The sequence below is a fragment of the Loxodonta africana genome, chromosome 23 (assembly GCF_030014295.1).
Source record: "Loxodonta africana isolate mLoxAfr1 chromosome 23, mLoxAfr1.hap2, whole genome shotgun sequence".
Taxonomy (NCBI): Eukaryota; Metazoa; Chordata; class Mammalia; order Proboscidea; family Elephantidae; genus Loxodonta; species Loxodonta africana.
Window position 1 is genome coordinate 75,455,125 of NC_087364.1, and position 20,233 is coordinate 75,475,357.

At 39.1% G+C, this 20,233-nt stretch overlaps 1 protein-coding gene across 4 annotated transcripts in view; it reads left to right on the forward strand.

The window, feature by feature from the left end:
• Positions 1–20,233, forward strand: part of MLF1 (myeloid leukemia factor 1) — a 54,509-nt gene that overhangs the window by 24,376 nt on the left and 9,900 nt on the right. For all 4 annotated transcript variants that reach the window (XR_002787242.2, XM_023555358.2, XM_064275649.1 and 1 more), the window contains exon 2: positions 5,391–5,538. Coding sequence is in view for 3 of the 4 variants with exons in the window: in XM_023555358.2 (XP_023411126.1) it covers positions 5,391–5,538 (148 nt within the window). In the remaining variant the exon portion in view is untranslated. The remainder of the gene's footprint in view (positions 1–5,390; positions 5,539–20,233) is intronic.

The window sequence follows — 20,233 nt, forward strand, 5'->3', positions numbered from 1 at the left end:
AGGAGCGGCTGGTGTTTTGGAACTGCTAACCTTTTGGTTAGCAGCTGAGCTCTTAACCTCTATGCCACCAGGGCTCTGGTGATAATACATGTCTTAAAATTGGAAAAGGTGTGTGGCAGGCTGATGTCTTTACTTACTCAATCTGAACAGACAGTCCATGAAGTCGGAAGAAGAGCACGGCATCAGGATTGGAGGAAGACTCATTAGTAACCTGCGATATGCAGTTGTCACAATCGTGCTTGCCAAAATGATGAAAGTCAAAGACTACAGCCTTAAGTATGGCGTACACCTGAATGTGAAGAAAATGAAAATCCTCACAACAGTGCCAGTAAACAACATCTTAATAAATGGAGAAAAAATTAAACTTGTCGGTGATTTCATTCTACTTGGATAACAATCAGTGTCTGTGGAACATGCTGTCAAGAAATCAGATGATGTATTGCATTGGACAAATCTGCTGCAAAAGACCTTTTTAAAGGTTTAAAAAGCAAAGATGTCACATTGATGACTAAGGTGCGCCTACCCCAAGCCGTCATTTTTTTCAGTCTCCTCATACGTATGCGAAAGCTGGGCAATGAAAAAGGAAGACAGGAGAAAAATTGATGCATGCAAATTGTGGTGTTGGCGAAGAATAGGACTGCCAGAAGAACGAACAAAGCAGTCTTAGAATTAGAAATAGATGTTCCTTAGAAGCAAGGTGGGTGAGGCTTCAGCTTGCTTAGTTTGATCATCAGGAAAGACCAGTCACTGGAAAAAGACATCGTGTTTGGTAGAGGGCCAAAGGGAACCTTCAGTGAGATGGACTGGCACAACAGCCGCAACAACGGACCGCAATACACCAGCGATCGTGAAGATGGCGCAGCGCCAGGCAGCGTCTCATCCTGCTATACACGCGGTCACCGTGGGGTTAGAGCTGACTTTGTGGCAGCTAACAGCGATTATCCACAAAGGGACAAGAAGAAACTTTTCGGGGGTGTGTATATATTATACATCTGGTCTGGTAAATTTTCCTGTATATAAAGCATACCTGAAGAAAACTGAATTAAGACAACCTGTATAGACACAAATGTAAGTCCCACTAAGCTATTTGCTGATCTTACTAAATAGCATAACTGGATTTAAGAGGTTTTTGCACATAAAGCAATTACATTTTTTTAGTTCCAAAGTAATATATTAATAAATTTTGAGCTTCCTTGGGTTATATTTGTGTGTAAAAATAGTGTAGAGTTCAAAGGAAAAACTCTTTCTGCCTAGAACTACTGGAAGAAGACAGAAGTTTTTCAACATCCTCACGATGACATTAGGCCTTCGTAATTGGAGTAGAAGGGAGAAGGGTGACCTAAGGAGGATGAGCTGAGGTGGAGAAGACTGAAAGGTGGGAGAGCAATTGGGGGACTTTATTGGACTGCAGAGAAGACTAAGGTTGACCTGGTAGAGTGGACTCCAGTCATGGCGTGCATTAAGCTCTAGGATGAGCAATAAGTAATGGATCAGTGAGTCAGTGACTTTCCAACTGGAACAAAGTAGGAAAACAGCCGTGGTAGGCAATAGGAATTTTAGGTTCTTGAATGGAGTTTGGGATAGAAGAGGTAACATCTGATAAGAGTGAGTGTCAGTACTTGCAAAAACACATAGAATAGGTCCTGAACATGATAATTGCTATATGTGCTTTTAAATAACTTTTTTCCATGAGAGGTACTTAATAATAGAGTATAGGAAACGGCATCCGTACGTGAATTAAGAAGAAAAGGTAAGGGAAATTAACATTTTTCCAACATATGGTCCTGTTACTGTGCTTTGTGCTTTCAGATATGTTATTTAATCTCGACAGTAGGGATGTATGATATTGTCTTCATTTTACAGCTATGGAAACTTAGTTCAGGAAGGGAGGTTTGAGTTGTCAAAGGGGAAAAAGACCCCAGACTCTGATTTAAGGGACTAAGACAATCATTTGAATGAGGGAGACCATCAGCATGTACCTAGTTCAGAGGCGAAGGAACCTGCCCAGTCACAGTCAAGTTGTCCATTACATACCACAGAGGATAAAATCATCACAAGGTCGTGATTGATAGCAGGTCAATTCACCACTGTCATAGGTGGGACTATAGAAGCAGGGAAGGGACCATGACTAGCATACATAATTACAGGTTTAAACAGGTTACAGGATTGGTTCTGGGGTTTTAATTACCTGGCTACGTGGTGGCTGGGAGTCGACTCATGACCAAGTGATCCTGAGTCATAGTCCCGAGGTGGTTATAAGGCAATACCAGGACCCCAACCTTTAACTTAAAGCAGAAACCTGTGTCATAGAGCATTTCCTTCTTTGCTTTACCTAGTTGTACTTATTTATTAACCAGGGGAGAAAAGTGGTGTGCCAGTTTTTATATCACATAACTAGGGGGAAGGAGAATTGGATCTTATCCTGGCTTTCCTTACTGTGGCCAAGCCCTATAAGATTTAGAGGGTCTCCACTCTCGAGATCAAATTCTGACTAAGTCACATACCACAACTACAGAAGGGGCAGTATTCCTGAAAGGCTGGTTGGGGGACTACTGGAGTCAAGATCACCAGGGATGCTTTATCCACAAACCTCACCTACCACTAGGGGATCCCATCTTTAGGAGCAGGGGCCAGGAATTGGCATTTCTAACCGGTTCACCTGTTGGTTAAAAAAAAAAAATAACCTGTTGGTTAGTAATCTCAAAAAAGTTTGAGAAATACTATCTTAAGACACAGCAGACATTTTTACCATATGGCAATTTCTGGTATTTAGAGTTCTTAGAAACTAAAAGTTGACCTCTTAGAGGTGATCTGGAGCTTTGTCTTTCTTTGCCTGTTAAAACATGTGTTGTACCTTAACAGTGTTCATAACGTAGCCATAGTTCTCAATTTTCATTATTAATAAATAAGAGTTGAAAAGCAAACCAACATTCTTTATTCGTCCTCACTAGAATTTATATTGTGTACTGCCCAAAGCAGCCTTTACCCAGAAGCAATATTTTTCAGGTTCCATTTTTTTTTGGCATTTCCTTTGTTGTTGGTGTTGTTAGGTGCCGTTGAGTAGGCTCCAACTCACAGCAGCCCTATGCATAATAGTACAAAAAGCGCTGGTCCGTCTTGCGCCATCCACACAATTGTTGCTGTGTTTGAGCCCGTTGTTGCAGCTCCTGTGTTAGTCCATCTCGTTGAGGGTCTTCCATTTTTCCTGACCCTCTAATTACCAAGCATGATGTTCTTCTCCAGGGACTGGTCCCTCCTAATAACATGTCCAAAGTATATGAGAAGAAGATTTGTCATCCTTGCTATAAGGAGCATTCAGGCTGTACATCTGCCAAGAAAAACTTGTTCATTCTTCTGGCAGTGCGTTGTATATTCAGTATTCTTCACCAACACCTTGATTCAAAGGCATCTGTCCATCTTCGGTTTTCCTTACTCACTGTCAAGCTTTCACATACATATGAGGCTGTTAAAAATATAGCTTGGTTCAGGCGTACCTTAGTCCTCAAGGTGATACCCTTGCTTTTCAATGTACAGGTCTTTTGCAGCAGATTTGCCCAATGCAATGTGTCATTTCATTTCTTGACTGCTGCTTCAGTGGGCATTGATTGTGGATCCAAGTAAAATGAAATTCTTGACAGCTTCAATCTTTTCTCCATTTATCATGATGTTGCTTATGGGTCCAGTTGTGAGGATGTTTGTTTTCTTTATGTTAAAAGTGTAATCCATATCGAAGGCTGTAGCCTTTGATCTTCATAAGTAAGTACTTCAAGTTCTTTTCACTTTTAGCAAGCAAGATTGTATCACTTGCATATCGTAGGTTGTTAATGAGGCTTCTTCCAATGCTGGTGCCGTGTTCTTCTTCATATAGTCCAGCTTCTTGTATTATTTGCTCAGGATATAGATTCAGTAAGTATGGTAAAAGGATACAACTCTGACACACACTTTTCCTGATTTTAAACCATGCAGTATCCCCTTGTTCTGTTTGAACAACCGTCTCTTGGTGTATATACAGGTTCCTCATTAGCACAGTTAAGTGTTTGCAATATTATCCATAATTTGTTATGATCCATACAGATGAATGCCTTTGCATAGTCATTAAAATACAGGTAAATATCTTTCTGGTATTTTCTGCATTCACCAAGATCCATCTGACATCAGCAGTGGCACCCTCGTTCCTTGTTCTCTTCTGCATCCAGCTTGAATTCCCAGCAGTTCACTGTCAATGTTTTTTAATTATCTTCAGCATAATTTTACTTGCATGTGATATTAATGATTTCATTTGATAATTTCTGCATTCTGTTGGATCACCTTTCTTTGGAATAGGCACAGATATGGATCTCTTCGAGTTAGTTGGCCAGGTAGCTATCTTCCAAGTTTCTTGGCTTAGACAAGTGAGCACCTCCAGCGCTGAATCCTTTTGTTAAAACATCTCAGTTGGTATTCTGTCAATTCCTGGAGGCTTGTTTTTCACCAATGCCTTCAGCGTAGCTTGGACTTCTTCCTTCAGTACCATTGGTTCTTGATCGTATGCTACCTCCCGAAATGGTTGAATGTCAACCTATTGCTTTTGTTACAGTGACTCTATATATTCCTTGCATCTTCTTTTGATGCTTCCTGCATCATTCAATATTTTGCCCATACAATCCTTCAACATTGCAGCTCAAGGCTTGAATTTTTTCTTCAGTTCTTTCAGCTTGAGAAATGCCTAGTGTATTCTTCCCTGTTGGTTTTATAACTCCAGGTCTTTGCATGTTTCATCATGATACTTGACTTTGTCTTCTCGAGCGACTCTTTGAAATCTTCTCTTCAGCTCTTTTTGTCATTTCTTCCATTTGCTTTAGCTACTGTACATTCAAGAGCAAATTTCGGAGTCTCTTTTGACATCCACTTTGGTCTTTTCTTTCTTTCCTTTTTAGTGACTTTTTTCTTTCTTCATGTATGATGTCCTTGATGTCATCCCACAAGTTGTGTGGTCTTTGGTCATTAGTGTTCAATGTGCTAAATGTATTCTTGATATGGTCTCTAAATACCTTTAGTGCTGGTATAAGTCATCTGAGATGTGTTATTTGTATTTACAATTTTTATACAGTAAGTAATAAATAATGGTGTATTTTTATTTTTATATGTAAGTGAATTATAAACCCATTGCCACTGAGTCAATTCCAATTCATAGCGACCGTACAGTGAATTATAGTAGATAACAGAACATTATTTCTTAAGTTGCATATATATTTACAGGTAGCAAGTCTTTATGAAATCATTCTATTCTCCTAAACTGACATCTTTTAACAGGCGTGTTAATCCAAAATAATTCTTTGTAGTATTTATCTGCAAACTCATTATTTAAATTTCAACACATAATCATACGTGCTTATATGTATTCTCAACAGTGATTCCTTTATGGCACACCGTGAAAGTATGCGACAGATGATGAGAAGTTTTTCTGAACCTTTTGGAAGAGACTTGTTCAGCATCTCCGATGGTAGAGAAAGAGCTCGTGACCGTAGAGGACATGATGATGGTGAAAATTCCTTCAGCGTAAGTTCTTTATCGTAAAGATAATTAGAGGATTCTGTGGGATGTGAAGAAGAGTATTAAAAACATAGATTTGTGACCATAGAGGACGTGATGATGGTGAAAGTTCCTTCAGCATAAGTTCTTTATTGTGAGCAGAATTAGAAGATTCTGTGGGATGTGAGGACGAGTGTTAACAGCATAGATCTGTGATGACAGAGGACATGATGATGGTGAAGGTTCCTTCAGCGTAAGTTCTTTAGTGTGAGGAGAATTAAAAGATTCTGTGGGGTGTGAGGACGAGTATTAACAGAATAGATCTGTGATGACAGAGGACATGATGATGGTGAAGGTTACTTCAGCGTAAGTTCTTTAGCGTGAGGAGAATTAGAAGATTCTGTGGGGTGTGAGGACGAGTGTTAATAGCATAGATCTGTGATGACAGAGGACATGATGATGGTGAAGGTTCCTTCAGCGTAAGTTCTTTGGTGTGAGGAGAATTAGAAGACTCTGTGGGATGTGAGGACGAGTGTTAACAGCATAGATCTGTGATGACAGAAGACGTGATGATGGTGAAGATTCCTTCAGTGTAATTCTTTAGTGTGAGGAGAATTAGAAGACTCTGTGGGATGTGAGGACGAGTGTTAACAGAATAGATCTGTGATGACAGTGGACATGATGATGGTGAAGGTTACTTCAGCGTAAGTTCTTTAGTGTGAGGAGAATTAGAAGATTCTGTGGGGTGTGAGGATGAGTGTTAACAGCATAGATCTGTGATGACAGAGGACATGATGATGGTGAAGTTCCTTCAGCGTAAGTTCTTTAGTGTGAGGAGAATTAGAAGATTCTGTGGGATGTGAGGACGAGTATTAACAGCATAGATCTGTGATGACAGCAGACGTGATGATGGTGAAGTTTCCTTCAGCATAAGTTCTTTAGTGTGAGAATTAGAAGACTCTGTGGGATGTGAGGACGAGTGTTAACAGAATAGGTCTGTGATGATAGAGGACATGACGATGGTTAAGGTTCCTTCAGTGTAAGTTCTTTATTGTGAGGAGAATTAGAAGACTCTGTGGGATATGAGGACGAGTGTTAACAGAATAGGTCTGTGACGATAGAGGACATGATGATGGTGAAGGTTCCTTCAGTGTAAGTTCTTCAGTGTGAGGAGAATTAGAAGACTCTGTGGGATGTGAGGACGAGTGTTAACAGAATAGGTCTGTGATGATAGAGGACATGATGATGGTGAAGTTCCTTCAGCGTAAGTTCTTTAGTGTGAGGAGAATTAGAAGATTCTGTGGGATGTGAGGACGAGTATTAACAGCATAGATCTGTGATGACAGCAGACGTGATGATGGTGAAGTTTCCTTCAGCATAAGTTCTTTAGTGTGAGAATTAGAAGATTCTGTGGGATGTGAGGATGAGTGTTAACAGAATAGGTCTGTGATGATAGAGGACATGACGATGGTTAAGGTTCCTTCAGTGTAAGTTCTTTATTGTGAGGAGAATTAGAAGACTCTGTGGGATATGAGGACGAGTGTTAACAGCATAGATCTGTGATGACAGAGGACATGATGATGGTGAAGTTTCCTTCAGCGTAAGTTCTTTAGTGTGAGGAGAATTAGAAGATTCTGTGGGATGTGAGGACAAGTGTTAACAGCATAGATCTGTGATGACAGAAGACATGATGATGGTGAAGGTTCCTTCGGCGTAAGCTCTTTAGTGTGAGGAGAATTAGAAGACTCTGTGGGATGTGAGGACGAGTGTTAACAGCATAGATCTGTGATGATAGGCTATGACTAATACTTGTGGTATAGAAATGACCATTATATAAGGGCCTGTTGGATAGCTGAATCCATTAACGATAAATTGTTAGCTGTTTGAATTCCACTGTGCTACCAAAACTTTTAGGACCATAGTCTCATGTATTATAAGCCAAACTTAAACAATCATTTTTCCTTTAAAAAAAAAAAAATATATATATATATATATTTCTCATCTTATTCCTCTCATGTCTTAAATTAAAAAGGCAAAGAAATATCTTTTCTATCCCATATACCCCCTTTTTTCCCCTACTTTAACAGCCAAAGCTATAGTGTAATGCTTTATTGGACTAGGCAACTCTGATCGTCTGTGTAGCTACCTTGGACCTTCAGAAAATTAGGTCTCAAAAGCTTGAGCAGCAAAGCTGGGGCGTTATAACACATTCAACTGAAAAAAATATGTATGTGTGTATGTGTATATATATATGTCTGTGTGTGTACGTGTATATATATGTGTGTGCATACATGTATATATGTGTCCGTGTGTACGTGTATATATGTCTGTGTGTATGTGTATATATACGTCTGTATGTGTGTATGTGTATATATATATGTGTATACATCTTAACTGTTTTTCTACTTGCCTGTTTTATTTCTGTTACTTTATAAGACCTGGAACACTAGTTTAAGGATAGCAGATCCACAGGATTTCTGTAAAGACGAATCTCCACGACTGAAATGTCGGTATTTGGAACTTTGTAAACTTTGCGTTGGTCAATTGGGAACCTTCCAGAATCTTTCTTTTTACCGTGCACACAAAGCTGGAATTTCAAAAATTCCTGCCTAAAGTACATTTTCATGTTTTCTCTTTGCAATTAGGAGCTGAAATAGAGCAAAACATTTTAAATACTCCGAGAGGTTTGATAAATAAAATTACATTTGTCATTTAAGTGGAAGTAGTTTTCACGTTACGTTTCATATATATTAATATATAACGCCCAAGCAGCATGTTCACATTCCTGACCAGGACTCAGGCCAAAGCAGCCACAGCAACGGCCATGATTGTGCTGTGGAGATGGAGCTTGAATCTGCCGGGTCACCTCTCTGGAGCCGGCTCCAGGCACCACAGCCAGTGGCAAGTGACAGCTGGTACTAGGCAAAATTGTGTCCCCCAGCAACTGCCAGCAACTCGGAAGTGGGGAATTGGCAAAATGGAGCTGTCAGAGACAGACGACAGTTTTAACCCGTGACTGCTTGCACCAGCAGAGGTGTCTTGGCCTTTGGGGAACATGTGTAGGATTGCAGATCAGGGGTGAATGGGGAAAGATCAGGGACAGCACGAAAAGTAAGTTTATTATGCCTGCAGTTACCAGAGGGGTACACAGCAGAGCTCACTGAGCCACAGGAGAGCACTTGGCATTCCTTACTGCCAGATGTACGTCATTAATCACAAAATAGTTAAATAGTAGATTTTTCACGATGGTTCTGAAAGCAAAGTGTCACCTAAACAAGGCAGTCAGTAGAGGAGGAGTGGGTGTATATAGCTCTTTATGTGTCTGCACATAAATGGGCTACTCTTCTTGGTGGAAGAACCAAGAAATGATGATTTTATCCCTTACTTGTAACACAGAAAGGAGGCCTATTCATAATTCAGCTGAGAAGTTCTTACTAAAAGTGTCTATACGTATAAGCTGCAACTCTGCTGGCCATCCATGGGAAGCAGAAGTAAACGTTTCTTTCCATAGCATTTGTGCTTAAAATACCTCAATGTTTAACAAGACCTAGAATAAGACATATGACCAAATAGATAAATTTCTGTGAAACTGTAGTCTGTTACCATTTCATACTTTAGAACTATTTGCATTGTTAGCTGCCCTCATACTATATTATATTTACCTTGCCAAAGCAGCTTTTCATCAAGTATTTGGGGGGAAAATAAGGGGGAAAACACAGCTGAATTAATATGGTTGCACAAATGTGATGACTGAGTAAGAAAAGTCAAGTAGGAAAACAATCTTGAGTACAAAAGAAGGCCACGACTGACATTTGAATGAAAAACTAAGAATTGTTGCTACCTTGTCCAATATAGGTGCCATAATAATCAACTTTTGTCTAAGATTATGAATCATTTATTAGTGTAGGCCAAAGTCTATAGAAGGAGCCCTGGTGGTGCAGTGGTTAAAGTCCTTGGCTGCTAACCATCAGGTTGGCAGTGTGAGCCCACCAGCCACTCCAGGTGAAAGATGTGGCAGTGTGCTTCCGTAAAGATTACAGCCTTGGAAACCCTATGGGACAGTTCTACTCTGTCTGATAGAGTCATTATGAGTCAGAATCACCTTGAGGGCCATGGTTTTTCAAAGTCTATAGGGAGTCCCTGGGTGGTGCAAGCAACCCAGTCAGCTGCTAGTCAAAAGGTTGAAGGTTCAGTTCTACCCAGAGGTGCCCGGGAAGACCTGGTAGTCCACTGCTGAAAAATCAGTCATTGAAAACCCTGTGAAGCCCAGTTCTACCCTGACACTCGTGGGTCGCCATGAGTCAGAATCAACTCGACAGCAGCTGTGTTTTTAATTCTGTAGACTGGTGCTGTCCAATAGCACTTTCAGGATGATGGATGTGTTCTAAATTTGCTTTGTTCAGCACAGTAAACACTAGCCACATATGGCTGCAGAGTGCTTGAAATGTGGCTAGTACTACTGAGGAACTGAGTTTTTAATTACTTTAAATTTATTTATAAATAGTCACATGTGGCTAGTGGCTACTTTAGTGGACAGCATGACTATAGACATTCAATTAGACTCCAAAGCTTTTAGCTTTTTTTAACCAGTGCTAAAAAAAAAGAGCACTAATCTTTAGTGCTCAGGAAAGACCAATTACTAGAAAGAGAGATATTTGGTAAGGTAGAGGGCCAAGGAAGATGACGGAAACCCTCAGTGAGACAAATCGACACCATAGCTCCCACAGTGAACTCAGACATATCAAGGATCATGAAGATGGCACAGGACTGGGCAGCATTTTGTTCTCTTACACCTAAGGTTGCCCTGAGCTGGAGATGACTTGATGGCAACAAGAACAGGCAGGTATGTGAACTTGTCATCTTAGTTCTTACTTAATAGTCATCTCTTTAAACGTTTTATAAGAAAACCTGCAGTATTGATCTACCTACTAAATAAAAGGAAATGTATTTTTACTGTATCAACCATTTTAACAAACATTGAATATATAAATTTAGCAGTTTTTAAAATAATAAATACTGCTTGGTAACATTTACTTGCCTCTCACCCCTAAAATATAAAGTAGTATACATTTCTCTTTACTGTATTATAATGTAGCAGCTATCTTTATGAAGCCAACACTAAAGCATTTTTGTTTTGTTTTGTTCAAACTAAAAATCCCTTTGCCAGTCAAGACCACTGAGGATTGTTGTTGGGCAGCTGAAGAGAAGCAATAATTTTTTAAAATACAGAGTTTCATCCTGTTACAGCAGATTTTCAAAGGAACTCATTCTCTCTTTTAGCCAAAACTTGTTTCTGTTTTTTTTCCTGTAATTTTATAATTTATACTGTCTAATTTGCACTGGTGAGATGTGATTCTTCTTATTTCCCCCAGGGTATAATACATTTGGCAAGTGAATATCTATCTCTGAACAACTTACAGGTAAACAAAAGTCAGTCAGTCGGTTAATTAAAAGAAAACAAAGACAAATGAAAAAAACCTCTCTATTTCAACCTGACTTTTCTAACAGTCAGTGTTTTATAACTGGGGATGAACATGGAAAACAAAAATGAGCAACAGCGTATGGAGAGGGATACAAGGCGATATAGGACAATACAAGTTAGGTTTTTTCTTAGAAAAATAGGGGTAAATATTAAGGTAACCACAAAGAGGTATAACAACTCCATAACTCAAAATAAAAACCAAGAAAAACATAACGACTCAGCAAACATAAAGTCAAATACTATGAAAATGAGGATCTCACAATTTACAAAGAAAAACGTCTCAGCACAAAAAAGTAAGTGGAAAAATGAAATTGTCAACAACACACATAAAAAGGCATCAAAATGACAGCACTAAACGCATACTTATCTATAATTACGCTGAATGTAAATGGACTAAACGCACCAATAAAGAGACAGAGAGTCATGGACTGGATAAAGAAACACGATCCGTCTATATGCTGCCTACAAGAGACACACCTTAGACTTGGAGACACAAACAAACTAAAACTCAAAGGATGGAAAAAAATATTTCAAGCAAACAATAAGCAAAAAAGGAGTAGCAATATTAATTTCTGACAAAATAGACTTTAGACTTAAATCCACCACAAAGGATAAAGAAGGACACTACATAATGATAAAAGGGACAACTGACCAGGAAGATATAACCATTTTAAATATTTATGCACCCAATGACAGGGCTGCAAAATACATAAATCAAATTTTAACAGAATTGAAAAGTGAGATAGACACCTCCACAATTATAGTAGGAGACTTCAACACACCACTTTCGGAGAAGGATAGGACATCCAGTAAGAAGCTCAATAGAGACACAGAAGACCTAATTGCTACAATCAACCAACTTGACCTCATTGACTTATACAGAACTCTCCACCCAACTGCTGCAAAATATACCTTTTTTTCTAGCGCACATGGAACATTCTCTAGAATACACCACATATTAGGTCATAAAACAAACCTTTGCAGAATCCAAAACATCGAAATATTACAAAGCATCTTCTCAGACCATAAGGCCATAAAAGTGGAAATCAATAACAGAAAAATTAGGGAAAAGAAATCAAATACTTGGAAACTGAACAATACCCTGCTGAAAAAAGACTGGGTTATAGAAGACATTAAGGAGGGAATAAAGAAATTCATAGAATGGAACGAGAATGAAAACACTTCCTATCAAAACCTCTGGGACACAGCAAAAGCAGTGCTCAGAGGTCAATTTATATCGATAAATGCACATATACAAAAAAAAAAAAATGAGCAACAGACCGCAGAAAATGAAAAGGGCTGCTGATGGTAAATGTGAAAAAACACGGAGCCAAGAAAACAACAGGCTTTTTGAGCATGCTAGTTCTGTCCTAGTCTGTTCTAACTTTTAATAAAGATTTACACTAAGTTGTCTCTGTTTTCGTAACCAATAAGTGTTACAATAAAGATTTTGATTAAGCAGTGAGCCATTATGTGGTAAGCTATTTTGGTGTAAAGTGATTCCCTCCCCCAAGGTTTCTCAAGCAGAAGGAACAAAAGAAATAATTCAGGCCTCAAATTACAATACTGAAGGATTCTACGGGTAAAATATTGAATGATGCAGAAAGCATCAAAAGAAGATGGAAGGAATACTCAGAGTCACTGTACCAAAAAGAAGTGGTTGACATTCAGCCATTTCAGGAGCTGTGTGACCAAGAACCAGTGGTACTGAAGGAAGACGTGCAAGCTACACTGAAGGCGTTGGTGAAAAAGAAACCTCCAGGGATTGGTGAAATACCAGTTGAGATGTTTCAACAATTGGATGCAGCACTGGAAGTGCTCACTTGTCTATGCCAAGGAGTGTCGAAGACAGCTCCCTGGCCAACCACCTGGAAGAGATCCATGTTTGTGCCCGTTCCAAAGAAAGGTAATCCAATAGAATGCAGAAATCATCGAATAAAATCATTGATACCATTCATAAGTAAAATTACGCTGATAATCATTGAGAAGTGGCTGCAGCAGTACATCAGCAGAGAACTGCCAGAAGTTCAAGCCAGATTCAGAAGAGGACGTGGAGTGAGGAGTATCATTGCTGATGTCAGATGGGTCATGGCCGAAAGCAGAGAATACCAGAAAGATGTTTAAACCTAAATAACCAAACTCATTGCTGTCGAGTCAATTCCAACTCATAGCAACCCTATGGGACACAGTAGAACTGCCTCACAGGGTTTCCAAGGAGCGGCTGGTGGATTTGAACTGCCGACCTTTTTGGTTAGCAGCCCAATGCTTAACCGTTGAATATGCAAAGGCATTCAACTGTGTTTGTCATAAATTATGGATAACATTGCAAAGAACGGGAATCCCAGAACACTTAATCGTGTTCATTCAGAACCGGTACATAGACCAAGAGGCAGTCATTAGAACAGAACAAGGTGATACTGCGTGGATTAAAGTCAGGAAAGGTGTGCATCAAGATTGTATCCTTTTATCATACTTTGTCTGTATGCTGAGCAAATAACCTGAGAAGCTGGGACTATATGAAGAAGAATGCAGCATCAGGATTGGAGAAAGACTCGTGAACAACCGGCATTATGCAGATGACACAACCTTACTTGCTGATGAAAATCAGAGATTACAGCCTCCAGTATGGATTGCACCTCAACGTAAAGAAAACAAAAATCCTCACAACTGGACCAAAAAAAAACATATGATAAATGAAGAAAATATTGAGGTTGTCAAGGACTTCATTTTACTTGGATCCACAGTTGAACTCCCATGGAAGCAGCAGTGAAGAAATCAAACAATGCATTGCACTGGGCAAATTTGCTGCAAAAGACCTGTTTATTAAAAAGCAAATACACACCTCGAGGACTGAGGCATGCCTGACCCAAGCCATGGTATTTTCAGTCTCCTCATATGCATGTGAGGAGAGCCCTGGTTGCCCAGTGGTTAAAAGCTATGACTGCTAACCAAAAAGTTCAAATCCACCAGCTGTTCCTTGGAAACCCTATAGGGCAGTTCTTCTCTGTCCTGTAGGGTCCCTATGAGTTGGAATTGACTGGATGACAATGGGCTTTTTTGGTTATATGCATGTGAAAGCTGGATAATGAATAAGGAAGGCCGAAGATGAATTGATGCCTTGGAATTATGGTGTTGGTGAAGAATATTGACTATACCATGGACTGCCAGAACAAACAAATCTGTCTTGGAAGAATCACAGCTGAACACTCCTTGGAAGCAAGAATGGTGAGACTTCATCTCACATACTTTTATCATGTTACCAGGAGGGACCAGTCCCTGGAGAAGGACATCATGCTTGGTAGCGTAGAGGGTCAGCAAAAAAGCGGAAGACTTTCAACGAGATGGATTAACACAGCGGCTGCAATGATGGGCTTAAACACAGCAAAGATTGTGAGGACGGCACAGGACCAGCAGTGTTTCGTTCTGTTTTACGTAGGGTTACTATGAGTAGGACCGGACTGGACTGCACCTAACAACAACAACAACAACAAAAGGTTAAAATAAATAAATAAGCACTCCATAGACAAGCAAAATACAAACGGAATTCTTAAAGCGAGACCTCTAAAGATATATTTGTTGTGGTTGCTGTTATGTAAAGATATATTTACGTATTATTAAAAACAATTCAATCACTTTTCTGTACCTAGTCATCTTCAAAGCGTTTAATACATTACTATGTCGTATCACTGTTTCTCAAGAAACAAGCACCAGATTTCATCTGTTATGAATTGGGGGTACCTTAACTTGAATTATACTGATTTTTTTTTTTTAATGAGCTTCGTCTTAGAACTGAAAGTCTAATTATCTCATTGAATTATTTACTATTATGTTAGCAACTTCTTGGTATTCGATGTTCTTAAATAATACTGGTATTGTTGCCGTTGCATTGGCTTTGACTCAGGGCAGCCATGCATGCAGCACAACAGGACGCTGCCCGGCCCTCTGTCCTCCTCATACTGTTTGAATCCGTTGTCGTGCTGTGGTGTCTGTCCATCTCACTGAGGGTGTCCCTTGATTTTGTTGGCTCTCTGCCAAACATGGTGTTCTGTTTTAGCAATTGGTCTTTCCTGATGTGTCCAAAGTACCATATTTCTATGCAAATAGTCTAGTTACAAAAATATCTTGTGGGGAGTGTGGGCAGTTGGCAGACAAATGTAGAAGGCACGTGTTATTTGTGTAAAACACAGGAAGCTTCACCGTCTTTGCTTCTGAGGAGATTCTGGTTATATTTCTTCTAAGACTGATCTGTTCGTTCTCCTGGCAGTCCATGATACATTTAATATTCTTCGCTTATGGCAGTCCATGATACATTTAATATTCTTCGCTTATGCCACAGTTTGAACACATCTATTCTTCTTTGGGCTTCCTTTTTTATTGTCCAGGTTTCACGTATGAGGTGATTGAAAAGACTGTGGCTTGGGTCAGCACCTGTTAGCCATCAAAATGACATCTTTGCTTTTATCTTAAATGTTGTAGAAGAAAAAAATCACCAATTATCATGATGGTTATAAAACAGTCCTATTATCTGATAATTTCTCATAGTGTATTTTTAAGCATAGTAGATGAAAATCCATATTTCAAATAGCCATCTTAATTTTTTCTTTATTTTTTGCCAATTTCTGGATAGTTGTCTTTGTCAGCCACATTATGAGGTAAAGAAAAAAAGAAAGAAAAACTCGTACTAAAAGGAGAAGTATCAGCTATGTCATTTTCTTACGTTTGCATTATCACCATTTTCTTTAGTACCTGATTTCTTTATGGGAATATTTTAAACCACTTGTCCATTTTGTGAGGACTAGTTTTGTTAAAAACTAGATAATTTAATACATTAATTTATTTAATGAGGTATCTTATAACTCAGGATCTAACATTTAGACTGAGTGATGGTACAAGAGTCAATCTAAAGTCTGTTCTTCCTTTCTTCCTTCTTTTTTAGTAAAAAGAAATAGAAATAGGCATTTTATTGGTGGCTCTTGTATATCTTCTTAAGTGCATCCGGGAATTACTGTTCCAGGTATCCGTTGTGAGTGTGTATCATGCAGTATATATTATACAACTTAACATAAACACACAGTCTCTTTCAACATAAATTACACACAGGGAGAAAATTATCAGTGAATGATGGTAAAACTTTTTATATACTTTTTGCCCCGGAATTCAAATTTTATTTTCAACATATAAAATCTGCAAGTAGTGAAAGTTTTTAATTTCTAAGTGTCTGTATAAAATTTTATTTTTATTTATCTGTACCTGTTGAGGAATATAATTTGTGAATTATTAATTTTTATTATTCTACCTATTACACTTAACCTTGTTTTGCCTGTCAAAGAATAAATATTTTTAAAACTATGTATATGGACGTTTCTGAAGTCTAAGTTAAGTTTTTAGGAGGCATTCATTAAATTTATATCTGGTATCTCTAGTAATCTTTTGAAATTTTATTAATGATAAAATTTTTCTTTGTAATAAGTTCAGATAAGATTAATTGATCTAAAAATATGGGATAGTTGAGCAAAGGAAAGATGATTTAATCTTATTGTACCTTTATGTTTTAATTAATTTTCGTATGAACTTTGTATTTCCTTGGAGAAATATTTATCTTAATCCATAGCAAATACTTTTTCTTTCAGCTGTCTTTAATAAATACTAGTCATATTTAAAAGTGATATGTGGGCTTCCTATTTGCCTGCAGAAATCTCTTTTCTTCTTGTCAGGCTCTACAATGAATTATAAGCAGATAATCTAAAAAATATATGTTGAGTTCTATTTGACTAAAAGGGTTCTGTAGTTTTGTTAGCCCTGAGCTCTGTGACTATGTACTGCATTTCTTTCTTTTTCAGGTATTATGAAATAAATATCTTAACCAAAATTAATTGGGTTTTTTTTTATTTTTTAGGCAATGAGTAATTCTCTTGTGCCTTTTGGCAGTTTTGTTGGCCTGGTTCGTATCATGAGAAACCATTTTGGCAGTATTTGCTGACAAATATTTATTTATTCATTCATTATTAACTTAAAAAAAATTTTTTTTTTTTTTTTTTATTAACTTAAGCTGACTGGATTGGCATGAAGTGTCACTGACTTCCATAATGTCTTTTTAGTATTTGAGAACCTCTGCACCATGTATTAAATTTATTTTAGACTGTTTAGACATGTTTTCTGAAGGTAGGTCATATCTAATATACGTAAGCCTTCAAAAGGAAAAAGTAGATTTTATTAGGTGAATACTCACTTGATTTACCAAAGGAATTCCTGTTATTGTATTTGACTCTCATGCTTACGATGATTCCCCAAAAGGTAGACAACTATCAGATTGTAGATGAATGAGCACAACAAAGCCCAGATTCGTTGTTTTCTCTCAAATTCTGCCAACTTGTACGTGTTATTTTTCCTTGCCCATGCACAAGTGTGACTGCTCGGCAGCCAGCTTTTCTCCCACCCATGTGTCTTTGGGCTTTGATTCCGTTTTCTGAGGAGTGGAGGAGAATAGCATGAATTAGGGACATTTGCTGTGGATGTGTCTAAGCACTCACGATAAAGTTTCTTTTTGATTTTTTTGTGCTGCGCCAGAACCATTTGTCTCCCTAAAGTTTGACATGTAACTTTTGTTCTTCTCAGCCACATTTTAGGGAGACAAATGATGAAGGAAAAAAGCAGTTATAACCCAGAATTATCAGTAAAATGGCCAGGAAGTTCAGCACTGGTAGGAGCAAACATAGAAAAGAGCACTTAACCCAGACATTTAGGAAGAGACAGGTCAGCGGTGGAGGTCAGTCAGGGAAAGCATCCCAAACCTTGGGGATAAACAGGAGTTAGCCAGGGAAAGCAGAGGATGGAAGGAGAACAGCAAAGACCTGGAGGTTAGGGAGCTCAGCAGACTTTTCGGATTACTTGGCCCTAGAGTGCGAGTTGGAGATAAAGCAGGAGAGATAACCAGGGACTTCTTTAGGCCCTAGTCACGAATGTGGACATTATCTTAACAGCAGGAGAAGCAGTTGATAGATTTTGTGAAAATGTAGTACTAGAGTCCAATTTTCGTTTTGAAAAGATCACTGTGGCTGCAGAGAGGAAGAAGCACAAAGTAAGCATTAGCTTGAAGCATTAAGTATTAGTAATAGCTTCTACTTGGGTAATGGCAATGGTAATAAAGAGAAATTATCTCAATGAGAGAGCTGAAGAGGTGGATGGGTAGAACTTGATTATTGCTTAGGTTGTAAGAGAGCAAATGTAAGTATAACTTCCATTTTTCTGGTGTGAAGAATCAGGTAGATGAGAATGCTGCGAAGCTAAGGGACAGGGCATTGATGCAGATACGAGGTGCGTGGTCAAAACAGTCGCTTCACTTTTGGCTATTTTGCTTTGAGGCATCTGTGGTAAACAGTTGGATATATGGTTTGAGCTAGAGATAATTTGTTCATTCATTCAGCAATTATTTATGGAGCCCCTTCTCTGGCTATGAGACGGAATTGCTTCAATGGCAATGGGTTTGGTTTCTGGTTTCTCTGTGCCAGGAATTATTGTGTAAGTGAGTAAGATAGAGAAGATAGCCCTGCCCTCACGGCGATTGTAGAGGGGGAAGACACACATAAACAAAATAATTTCAGATAGAGTAGTCTGAAGGAGATGAAGCAGGGTAATGATATAGAGGCAGAGGTGGTGAGGTAGGGTTTAGTTTAGGTAGGTTGGTCAGAGAAGGCCTTTCTAAGAAGGTGATATTTAAATAATGAGAAGGGACAAAGCTGAGTCAGGAGAAAATGCGCTCAGCACAGAGAAGAGCACGTGTACAAAGTTTCTGAAGGCCTGAGATCCCATTGAAATCTCAGCTTCAATTTGTACCCCCACTTTTTGTCACTGCAAGGTGTTGGGCCACCCCAGAGCAAGGGCAGATAAGGCTTTTTGGCCAGTTTGACCATGAAAAAAGAAAAGGACAGAATATACTCAAGTGTCCAATCTTTTAATCATCCTGTTTTCTTTCCTCGAGCTGGCCTTTCCATCTCTTGTGTCTTAAGTGAATAATTTCTTTTATAAGGATCAGCACAGAGCTGGTTCCTATGAGGCTGAGGTTAAAGATGTACCAAACGTCCAACCGTTCCATATTGCTGTCCCACTCCATCGCCTCTAATATCAACTACTCCTCTCCTCAGTACTCTCCCTCCCATCTTTGGGTTCCATAATTTGCTGCAACATCTCACAGAACTCATGAACCATTATCAACAAAATGGCTCACATGGTTGTGGAGCCTGGCAAGTCCCAACTCTGTGGGTCAGGCATAGGCTTCTCCTGACTCACGTGGCCACAGGAGCTGATGAACCCAAATTGGCAGGTCAGAAGATAGGCTGATGGCTCACAGGGCTGCAAAGGCTGGTGAATCAGGTCAGGTGAGAGGCTGCTGGCCCATGGGCCTGTGGAAGCTGATGAATCCCAGAATCAACAGGTCAGGTGGCAGGCCACTGGCTCAAGTCCCAAGAACCAGAGGCCAGACGATGGCAAGCAGGATGCAGGATCCAGATGCAGAGAGAGAGCCCCACCAGAACACCCACATATATACATTGGATGCAGGCCACACCCCAGGGAATGGTGTGACTTGAGTAAGGGTGGAACTTGAGCCACACCCTCCTACAAGGCTGTAACTCAAGATATACCCCACTTTTAATATTTAACTTGCATCCAGCCACATTTAATTTGCTTGGGTTTTTCATAGTAAACAATCATATCATCTACAAAAAAAAAAAAGATATACCCCACACTAATCCTTGCTTATTAACATATAGATGTTAGGATTTACAACACATAAAATGGAGGATAATTACATCAGATCACAAAGTGGAGGACAGCCACATAATACTGGGAATCATGGCCTAGACAAGCCAACACACAACACCAACCACCACACCTCATTAGGGTTCCATACACCTTCTTCGCATGGTCCCACCGCATCACTGTGTGGAAGTCACAAAGACTATGGCTAGAATGGCTATGTCTCTGAGGCTCTGATCCTCAACCAAGTTAAAACAAAATATTCAGAATATTTCCTGAATTGTGTTGAATCTCTAAAATGTAGATTAATTCTGCTCTGCATACCCCAAAATATATCTGTATCTCCTAAATGTACCTTTGTTGTTCCCTAGTATAGTAAGTATCCTCTGAAGAGAGAGCTGGATTTCCCTCCTATTCTCCATTGTTACTGGCAGTAAAAACCCAAGAGAAAGCAGGGAGACAAACAGGCCTTTGATAATTTTGTAT